Source organism: Procambarus clarkii, chromosome 10, assembly GCF_040958095.1.
Source record: "Procambarus clarkii isolate CNS0578487 chromosome 10, FALCON_Pclarkii_2.0, whole genome shotgun sequence".
NCBI classification, from domain to species: domain Eukaryota; kingdom Metazoa; phylum Arthropoda; class Malacostraca; order Decapoda; family Cambaridae; genus Procambarus; species Procambarus clarkii.
This window is the reverse complement of record NC_091159.1, coordinates 18,898,072-18,909,873: the sequence shown is the minus strand read 5'-3', so window position 1 is coordinate 18,909,873 and position 11,802 is coordinate 18,898,072. Positions and strand designations below refer to the sequence as shown.

At 37.7% G+C, this 11,802-nt stretch overlaps 1 protein-coding gene across 2 annotated transcripts in view; it reads right to left on the bottom strand.

Moving 5' to 3' along the window:
• Positions 1-729: 729 nt before the first annotated feature.
• The window catches only part of LOC123746761 (protein lifeguard 1), an 88,877-nt gene continuing 77,804 nt past the window's right edge, over positions 730-11,802 (bottom strand). The window contains exons 6-7 of one of the 2 annotated variants that reach the window (XM_069321676.1): positions 2,199-2,399; positions 730-1,698 (exon numbers count right to left, since the gene is read on the bottom strand). In XM_069321676.1, the coding sequence (XP_069177777.1) occupies positions 2,208-2,399 (192 nt within the window). In that variant the 3' untranslated portion in view covers positions 730-1,698; positions 2,199-2,207. Of the gene's footprint in view, positions 2,400-11,802 lie in introns of both variants that reach the window. The other variant, XM_069321675.1, reaches the window with a different exon arrangement.

Genomic DNA, 11,802 nt, shown 5'->3' with positions numbered 1-11,802 from the left:
AACAATTCACGAGAGAGCCACACAATAACATCTTGAGTACATAGTCGGTGGGCGTGGCTAGCACAGAATGTAGCCAATCGCAGTGACGGATATGCTCCTTAACTGTCAGTATTGGCTACACACTGTTTATACAAGGTTTTGGGGAAATATAGCTACGCCTATTCTACTCTTGACAAGTGCCTGTGCCAAAATATTTTAGTCTCTTAACAGTTCATCTTGGCCCTTGTTATTTAACAACACTTGTGTACAAGAACACTACTGTAGTAACAAAAGAAAAATCAAGCAACCCTATATTCCTCGGGCCCATGTATTTACACTGGGATGGTGAATACGAGACTTACTTATCATTTTTCTCCCACCTAAGAGGCAAACTCGATAACTGTATTAACAACTCGAATGTAATGATTGGTAGTGATCAGGAAATCGCGTTAAGAAAGGCACTTATGTGTTGTTTTCCGAAGGCAACATTGTTATTGTGTAGTAACCATCTGAAAGAAAATGTTCGCCACTATTTAACGGATAATATAGGATGCACGAACACCGATAGGATTCGTATCCAAAAGAAAATATTTGGTACAAATGGGTTAGTTAGAAGTGTTTGTGAGGATCAGTTTGAAAGGGGAATCAACAATCTCATATTTTACTTTTACAAATACCCAAAGTTCAAAGATTATTTTGATAGTCGTTTGAAATCTTCTTTTCTGACCAGGGGGAGAAAGATACTGGCAGTATGGGGCGTTAAAGTTTATTGAAGATTAAATTCTGCAGAACATGTAAATGTGTAAAGTTCAAATATAAAGTAAGTAATTATATAAAGTTTATATTAAACACGGTTTATATTATAGGCTTATAACAAAGTTGATATTATTAAACTTAATATTGAACATGTAAATATATAGAGTTTCAAAATATATAATTTAAGGACTATATAACGTTTATATTAAAATATATAAAGTAAATATATAAAGTAAGAATTAACAGTAACAATTCCAAGGACTATATTTAACTTAAAAGGTACACCCGTAGTAAGTATGAGACCTTAGCCTATAGTGACATGGAAACTAATTCTGCAGAAACCTAAAGGTTAACTGGTACTAGAATTAAGGCCGAGTGCAAATGTGTAGTAATTATATAACACTAGGATATAACAGGCAGGACACAAAGAATAACTAATAAGTGAGAGACCACATAACACGTAATGTACCCGGCCAAGAGGCCGTAAAAGACCTAATGGATAAGGAGAAGGGGGTGTGACTACAAGTAGGGCTTACTAGCACCTAGACTGGGCAAAGTATTAGCTGCGGACAGCGGGACACTTGGGGACCGGCGCTGCACCCCCACCGCAGGCCAGCGGCCGGACCCCCCCCCCCGAAGGGCGAGTGCCAGCTGGCCGCGTGAGGCACTCAATGTAGCAGAGCAACAACGTCCCGTCTGACGTAGGATGTGAGCACTACTCTTCCGCCTGCCGATTGCCATTATTTCTGATGTGGCGAGCCCGTCCCGAGACAGCTGGGTGCGGAGCGTAGTCATCTGAAGTCAAGCCTAGCGCCGAGAGGGCAGCGCGTAGGATCCTGGAGAAATCTCGCCTGGTGACAGGAGCGCTTGTAGGATCCGAAGAGTGTTGATTCCTGACCATGTAAGCGATACCTGGTCCAGTCGGAGCGTCGATTTTTTGTCGCGTAGCTCACCTCCCCCGGGCTGAAAGATATAAGGCAGTAAGGGTGGGCAGAAGCGGCGTGCAGTGTTATCATGACAGGCAAGAGCACAGACGAGAGGGAAACCCTAGCTGAATCAATACCGAGACGAAAAACGGGGGAGGGAGCCCGGCAGCAGGAATTAAGAGAAACCTTAATTAACAATCCTGGATGAATAAAGAGCATCCGAATAATTATACTGTAGCAATGAAGGGGGGCTAACAAATCTAAGAATCTTCCAGCAAACGGAAGGGGGAAGTACCTTTGCTAAGAGCAAAGGTGGGAGAAAACCGGTAGAACAGCAAGGAGGCACAAAGCAACTATAACAGGGTAAGACGAAACACTATAAATCTTGAATATAAACAATACATATACCAAGAAAGGGTATAACAACTAAGCAACATATACATAAACAATAAAATGGAATAAGAACCAATTCTTAAAGCCAAATCTATAACATGCTTGTGTCCTAATCGGATGTAGAATGTGAGCGGGGAACATTACCCTTGGTCTCTATCCCATCTCTGCCTCCAGACGGGTGATTGGCTGGATAGAAGCCAAGGAGTCTGCCTTGAGTGGCCGCTGAGTGTAGTCTTGTGTTGTCAATGAGCGTCTGCGAGCCGCAGCTAGTACGCCGTGAACTTCGGCAACATCTTTAGAACAGGAGCAAAGTGAAATCGACGGCAGGGAGCTGCCATTCAGTAACTGTAATGAGGATAATAATAAGAATACAATGTCGTAAATAATCGTACAATGAAGAATACAATGTAATATCGTAAATAACAGATGACGGCAAGTGCCGCAGAATGGAAGAAATTAAGAAAGCAACACCAAACCATAATAACAATTTATATTTTAATAAAATGATACTGGAATGACAGTAACGGTACGGAGTAATATTAATACTGCCATATAGCCCAGCAAATAAAGAGAAGATAATAGTATTAACGTAGGCCCTGGGCGGCTGCATCCCGGCACCGCTGCGTGCGTTGATGGTGATCAGAGGAATATCCGGCTCGCGTTCTCTTCCTCGCCGCAGTAGGGTGTGAAGGGGGGGGGGGTTCCGGCTTGTCGTGGCTGCGAATAAAGGGAACAGAAGAAACCGGCATTGAGCGCCAAGCGGGCAGAGCGCAGTGGAAGGAATAGCGGTTGGAGGTAAGGGGCCCCTAACCTAATGATAGATGAGGTAAAATTAAATAGAATACTATTACGTAGTTGGAAACAACAATGGCGAAGGAACAAGAAGAGTAAAATAGCCCAGAAGGCCGGATGGCCAAAGAACGTTAGCGACCTATGGCCAACAGCATGCTGGCTGCGCTGGCCAACCAGAAGCTGGCCGACGTCATGCTAACTGACTGGCTTGAGCTTGCCGAAAGGAAGGCCGAATGGCCAGTTTTTTGCATGACACCGTGCGCGAGGCCATGCTAAACTTCTCGGTAGCATCCAAATGTAACTTAATGTACTGTCGATACGATGAAGAATGGGAGGTCAGATATAATGCACAAAATTCAGAATAGAATATATAATGAGGGAAACGAGTGTAATAGGACGAAATAACCGGAGGAGAAAAAAAAAATTTTTTTTTTTGCGAAGGCAGCGGCGAGGGCAGGCGGAGTGAGGCAGAGCCCCAGTGTGCGCCCGTATTTATACAGGCCCCAAACTGCCCGCGCAACGCGCTGCGCAATTGTTTCTTTCTCCCCCGCCAGAAAAATCCCCGCTTGCGATCAAGCAGTGACCATTTATGGAATTATGTGTGTGTACCTCACGCAAAAGCCAAAATGGACACGTTATGGACTAATAACAATTGTGAGTCACTAAACCATATCCTGAAACTGACTATTGATTGGAAACCCCAAAAACTGCCAGAATTAATTGAAAAAATTTGCAATGTTTCAACGCTCCAAATGCTAGATCTGAGAAGAGCATTACACGGAGAAGGCAATTATATAATATCATCCAATTTAGATAAGTACCTGGTTCCTAAGGAAGTTTGGGACCAAAAAACTAAAGATGAAAAGAGAGATTACTTATGGTGCTTTATATCAAGAAAACCTTATAATGAAAATACTAAAATGTATGACAAAAACAAAATTTTTTCAATCCCAAAAACATTTGGAATTGCCAAAAAACCATATCAGCGTAAGCGCCCCCGAAGTGAAAGAGCAGTTTAATGCTATATAATAAATGTGTTTTGGAAATAGTAGCTGACGATTTTGTGTTGATATTGCATATCTCTTACCTAATTTGTATTATGAAATATGACATGATAGTGCGTTACAGACTTCAGTTAGGAAATAATTGGACTTGTAATGTGATTACTGATCCATCTGTATCCCAGTCATTTTACTATGTTAATTTTATGTAATTTATTCTTAAGCTTAATAACATTATTTAAATGTGCTAAATTTCCATTTATATATATATATATATATATATATATATATATATATATATATATATATATATATATATATATATATATATATATATATATATATATTATGTTTCCAAATTTCTGATGATATACAACATATTGTGGTTTATAATTAAGTTCTTAGTAATAGTGATCCTGCATCAAAATTAACAATGTTCAAATTCGGTTTTGTATGTTAAAATTAACTACATTTTTATGTTAATTTCTTTCTGTAAATAATGATGATAAAGTGCAATAAAGGTATGATTGAGACAATGTTAAATCGTTAAATCCTAAATATATCTTGAGTCTTATACTTGAAATATTAAATGAACATATAATGTGTAGTGTAGTGTTTCAATTATTATTAAGAGGGAAGGGTTGGGGGTAATGGTTCATATGTCCACATTCGAATGCCCCTCTTCCCAGGACTGGGGGTGCGGGAGTGTACAATAAACTATACCCACCTCCGGCAGCAGCTTGTCGAAGGCGGAAGTGGAGTCTAGGCCGTTTGTCATGAAAATTATAGTGTGATGGCTCTTATTTTTATTATGGGTACATAATAAGATTATGCCTTTATTCTTAATTTATATTACAATGCTGGTAAAATACACTTCTTGATGAGTATGGAGTTCAAATGAACTCATTGTGTACCCTATACTCACAGGATGAGTATAGGGTACACAATAAACTACCACTCACATCATGGGTATGGGTTGCACAAGAAACTATCGGAGAGCAGAGTATGGAAAGCAAAGTAAACAAAGATTCACACGATGAGAAAGGGTTCCACAATGTCCTATGACTCACAGGATGAGTATGAGGTGCATAATAAATTACCATTCATAGGATGAGTATGGGTTTCACAATAAACTAAAGGTAACAGGATGAGCATGGGTTGCACAAACTATTGGTAACAGGATGGGTATGGGTTGCACAATAAATTACTGTGCTAGGATGAGTGTGAGTAGGATATATATATAAACATATTGTGGTTTATAATTAAGTTCTTAATAGTGATCCTATCCTGCATCATAATTTACATAATATATATATATATATATATATATATATATATATATATATATATATATATATATATATATATATATATATATGTATATATATATAATTAGGAAGTAATGTTTATTTGGATAAGTTGTCAGCTTATATGAACTAATAGCTAGTGTGGCTTGTATATGGGGTACATCCGGTGTCTTACCCTCGACGGTACCCTCCTTACCCTTATCCGCGGCGGTACCTTTATGGTCAGGAAGCCACGGATATTTACAATGGGGCTCGGTCAGTCAATATGATTCCTTTGACATCACTAAACTAACTCTTATGTATTCTGTTCTCGTATTGACAATTTGAATGACATCAAGAATATTTTGAATATCTTCTGATATAGATGGTGCTGTAGTTGATTGTTGTTCATGACAAGTCCAATGGGTCATTAGCATCGCTCAGATTAGTGGGAAGAAATTCTTGCTGCAACAATGTGTGTTCTCAGAGCTAACTAGGGTAACTAAAATACTTATTTCCTAAATAAATACTTTAATTGTAAATATTTGAAAATATATGGTATGTATCAGAATTTCTGACGATATAAAACATATTGTGGTTTATAATTAAGTTCTTAATAGTGATCCTATCCTGCATCATAATTTACATAATATCTACTTCTGTTTTGTGTATTAAAATGACTACTTTTTATGTTAATTTCTTTCTGTAAATGATGATGATGATGATAAAGTTCAGTAAATGTAAGTAAGAACATAAGAATGAAGGTAACTGCAAAAGACTTATTGGCCCATACGAGGCAGCTCCTCGTATGGAGCTGCCTTTGATAAGTAATTACCAAAGAAGGCACCAAGCCGGGAAGGCTGTGTAGCACAATCAAATAAGTCAACTGCTCCTGAAGAGGACGGTATTACTTACAGTTTACTGAGATTAGTCTCACAAGTACCAGGTAATCCACTTTTAGTGTTGTACAGAATGAGTTTAAGTGAAGGAGTATTACCTGATGATTGGACAGTGTCATTGTTCCCATCCCCAAAGCACACTCAGATAATTATAGACCCATATCTCTAACATAATTTTGTCTATTAGCACAGTTTTCGGCGTGAATGCATTTTGGTTCTACAAGGTAGCCAACTCCATCAAAATATTAAATGTGTACCCAACTCAATTAACGATTAATCAACCAATTACTCCATGGGATAACTTGGATCTAGCAGTTGATTTTGTAAATGCACCCAAGAAAGATAATGTACACTCTACATTATTAAAACAGTTAACACTGTGAAGCATCACTGAAAGTACTCAGAGTATGGGTAACGATGTGTATCAGTGCTATACCGACGGTTCTGTAGAAGAAGGTGGACGATGTACCGGATGTGCATGTAATATATTTGAACAATCTTCTCTCTTACATACATGAATGAAGCGCTATGCTAAACTGTGTAATTACTATTTGAGTACTGGAACACTTTATGATATATTGAACTTGTACCCTAGATTGACGATGTAACGTATCAATTATACAATGAATGTATGTGATGTAACTCTATAACCTGAGCTTGTGAAAGCACCTTAATCACCTTCAGTGATTAAGTGCTTAATTGCACACTAGTTTCTCTATCAGTTATCTCACCTTGTTAGAGTAAAAGAGACAAATATATGTGTATGTATGTGTTCAGAATTCAATTTCACCTTTGTAAATGCACGTTAATGACACTATGTAAAAGACACATCGAACACTTTATGTAGGGCATACGTAAATCTGTGTATTTATGTATTTACGTATGTAGCTATGTAGCTTAGCCTAGCATTTTAAAAACACTACAATCACCTTATGTGGTTGATTGTTCAATAAATCCCTGAACTATATGTTTAACAAATCTCTAACCCTATCAATGGAGTTAGTTTAGTTCTTATATTATGCACCCTATACCCATCTTGTGGGCGGTAGTGGAAAGGGTTAGAGTCCATGGCGGACTGAAGAAAATGTATATATGATGGTTAGCATTGTTAATGTGTGGCCACGTCTGTGGTAGAAAATAATACAAAAAAATCAAATAAAGGTATTATTGAAACTTTATACGAAAACATTAAATCCTAAATATATCTTTAATATTATACTTGAAATATGGTATACTTTGCTCTCTCCATCGTACTTCTGCACCTGCTGGCAAGTGGTTCGGTGCAGTGTGCAGGTGATGTTCATTACTGGGTGAGCTGGCAAGTGGTGCTCACCTGCCAGCTCACCCAACGAAAATTTGGTTTTTAATACACTTACACATTTATTGGGTCTTTCCTTCACCTTCATTCAAGCACTAGGGTATTACAGTAAGTGTTTTAATTATAATATTTATTAACGTTATTATTTTTAATTTTTATTATTATTAGTATTATTATTAACAGGAGAGGATCGAGTGTGTGTGTGTGTGGGGGGGGGGGAATAATGGTACACATGTCCACATCCCAATGCCCGCCCTTCCAGGACTGGGGGTGCGGGGGTGTACAATAAACTATACCCACATCCGGCGGCAGCTTGTCGAAGGCGGAAGTGTAGCCTAGAGAATTTGTCATGATAATTAGTGATGACTCTTATTTTGATTATGGGTCTGTAATCCAGTTAAGCTTTTATTCTTAATTTATATTACAATGCTGGTAAAATACACTTCTTGATGATGAGTATGGAGTACAAATGAACTCATTGTGTACCCAAGTTCAAGTTCAAGTATGTTTATTGAGATAAGCAATAAATAAATCTCAAAGGGATAGAGTAGCTTAGGCTATGTCAACCCCCCTCTAATTCAAGTCCCTCAAGGGGCGCACAAATACTGTGACTACAAATAGACAAATAACATTACAAGAATCCAAACAAGAATTGTGAACCCTATACTCACAGGATGAATATAGGGTACACAATAAACTACCACTCACATCATGGGTATGGGTTGCACAAGAAACTATCGCGCAGAGGATGAATATGGAGAGCAAAGTAAACAAAGATTCACACGATGAGAAAGGGTTGCGCAATGTCCTATGACTCACAGAATGAGTATTAGCTGCACAATAAACTACAGGTCACAGGATAAGTATGGGTTGCACAATAAATTACAGGTCACAGGATGGGTATGGGCTGCACAAACTACCGGTAACAGGATGAGTATGGGATGCACAATAAATTACGGGTCACAGGATGAGTATGGGTTGCACAAACTACTGGTAACAAGATGAGTATGGGATGCACAATAAATTACCGCACAGAGGATGAGTATAGGGTGCACAAACTGGTTGGGTAAATGGAAATGGTTGGGTACATTTCCTTTCACCTAATGCGACTATTCATGTGTCCAGACACCTGCGATTGTGTGGTATTGGCTATTTATTTAACCATAACTTTACATTCATTTAATATTTATATTAAGATATGTTTTCCTTGAAATGTAGTTACATTATCGTCTACATGGCTTTATTCTGACATAAAGACCTATGGCGTTACTTTGCATATATGCAAAGTAATTATAAAATTGATTGGCTTGTGTGGAGGCCTTCACACTCCCTGAGCGAGCCATCAAGTAACTATAAAAAGGCATATATCTTAACTTTCAATTCAGTTATATTTATGCCAAAGTATTAACATGCAGCTTATATTTATGTCTTTATGATGACATAGAAAACTTCGTTTATTACAATATCTAGATTAAATTAACATTGATCTTCGGAAGGTCATAGTTCCCATATCGGTAAGGAGAGCGTCGGCCATGAAGCCTTGTTTAAAGTATGAATATTTTTCCTCTCTAATAAGGTATAATCTCTGTGATGGATTCACAAAAACTATTTTATATCTGCCTTTCTGATAACATATACAAATATAATCTTTATTTGTGAATATTTGTTAATTAAGCAATATATCAGAGGGCGTGTAGGGTTCGGTGTTCAATGAACGAAAAGGACTGGATCACTGTGTACAGGAGGCTGATATGGCAGCAAACACTCTCCTGGCGACCATATTTCTTGGATAAGTCGCTCCACACAATTGTCGCTTGGACCGTCGACTTCCTATGGCGTCACCTCTCACATATTTACGTCTCATTTCGTTATGAAATTAGATTATTTCAGAGAAAAAATAGGTTTGATCATGTTCTACGTGTAGCACCAACATTATAGTAAGTAAATATACCATATTTCTTCATTACTTACGTAATGCTAATACGTTTTGGGTAGTTTTGGCCTGATTTGGGTGATTGGGGTAATTCTATGGACCGAAGGATACGCGTGAAGTTGGATAGCTGCTCCCGCAAGTCAGACCTTATCACTGCTGCAGTCGCTAGGAAATCCAAGGTTTATGTGAACGAATGTCTTACCAGATTCAGACAAAATCTCTTATTTAAACTACGTGGAATTCGCAATAGATCCACTGCTATTAAACATTGTTTTGTGCGCGATGGTAAAATAATAGCTAGGAAGACTGACTCTGGAAAAACTTATGTCATAACCACTGAAGCACACCTCACTTCTTTCCTGGATGACTGTGGGATATCAGCTGAATAACCAGAACATAATTTGTAGTCTCACATACAACCAAAGTGTACTTAAGCTCTGCCTTTCCTTTCCAAAGGTGTTTATTTTTATTTTTATTTTAATTTTTACTTTATTTTTTGTTTGTCATCTTTGCCTGTTTTATACTCTTAATTATTTGTTCTTAGTTAATCCCCTTGTCACTAAACCTAGGACTTTTTATTACCCTGTTAATTAACCATTACTAAGCTAATTATCTTCAAGATCATTTTTTTATGATTATTATTTTTCTTATTATTTTTTATTTTACATTTATATTGTCAGTCTCTACTGATTTTTTGTGTTTTATTTTATGTAACTTCTGTGTCCTCCCTGGCTATCTATTGGATCTTTATTTTACTTCTAAATTGTTACTATTTTATTGTATCTGCTCTTATTCTTGTGTTTTGCTTTATCGTGTATCTTGTATCGTGATCCCTCTGCATCTCTATGCACACTGATATTGATCCTGATCAAAATCTTCTGTCTCATATCTATACCAACCAGCACATTGATCATCATTATTGTAAGTATTTCACAGCACACCAGGCTAAAAACAAACTCCAAAATAGCACCTATCTATCAGTTTATAACCAAAATGTTAGATCACTTGGTAAACATTTTGACGATTTAAATGCACTACTCACAGCACTAGGTACTAACCTATCGTTCATTATTTTAACAGAAACTTGGCTAAATAAAGACTATACCCAACTCTACAACTTAGCTGGTTATAAAGCCATTCATAACTGTAGGCCTAATAAAAAAGGTGGTGGCACAGCCATATATTACCGAGATACATTTATCTGCAACAGTGTTATTAGTGACAGAGATGACTACTGTGAATATACTTTTGCTCAGTTTACAATTAAATCACTTAAATCCTCTTTGACTATTGGAGCCATCTATAGATTTCCTAATACTAACATAGCTTCTTTCTCAGACAACCTAAGGAATCTTATTATAAACAACAATCTCAACAAAAACCACATCATTCTGGGAGGAGACTTTAATATTGACCTGGGTCAACAAAACTGCTCTCAAGTTGACTATTTCCTTAACAGCATGAACTCCTGTATGCTAATCCCCACTATCACCAAACCTACCCGAGTCACTCAAACATCAGCCACTACCTTGGACCACATATGGACAAACATAACAGCTCCCCTTGTATCTGGTATAATCTACGACAGAACAACTGACCACTATCCTACCTTTCTCATAGCGAACATGGACATAACACCACCAAAAAGCAAGAAATTTTCATTTAGGCTACACAGTGAATCAGCTTTAGACAATCTTACAGAGGCACTTCACAATATTAACTGGGATTCTGAATTCAATAATACCCATGATATAAATTCATTAGCTAACCTCTTCCTCTCCAAAACTCTAAGCCTCTACAACCTTCATTGTCCCCTTCTTACAAAGCAAGTAACTGACAAAAGATTAAACAATCCATGGCTCACAAATGGCATTCTCAACTCAATCAACAAGAAACATGAATATGAAAAGAAAGTTAGGATTGGCCTAGTTTCAAAGGAAGTAGCTAAAAGGTACTCATCAATGCTTACCAGTATCATAAGAAAGGCAAAACTTGCATATTATGTGAATAGATTCAATGAAGCAAAAGGCAACATGAAAAACACTTGGAAAACTATCTCTAGTATCCTAGGAACTAAACAACACTCACATAACCAAATAAAACTCTACAAGGATGGGGATATACCGTCAACTGATTTAGAAATGGCAAATGAATTTAATAGTTTCTTTTCATCGGTTGGTGCTAATCTTGCCAGTAAAATCCCACAGACTCAGACACATATTAACACATATCTCTCAGGCAGCTATCCAAACTCTCTTCTCCTTTCACCAATCAGCCCGGCAGATGTTGTGTCCATCATACACTCTCTAAAAACCAAGGCAGGGAACACCAGTGAAATTCCGTCCATTGTGTACAAGAGAGCCTCCCATGCCCTTGCCCCACCCATAGCACTACTGTTCAACAAATCTATAGAGTGTCACACCTTCCCTGATATCCTCAAAAAAGCAAGAGTAACGCCAGTCCATAAAGGAGGCAATCCGGCGGACATAAACAATTATAGACCAATATCAAATCTACCC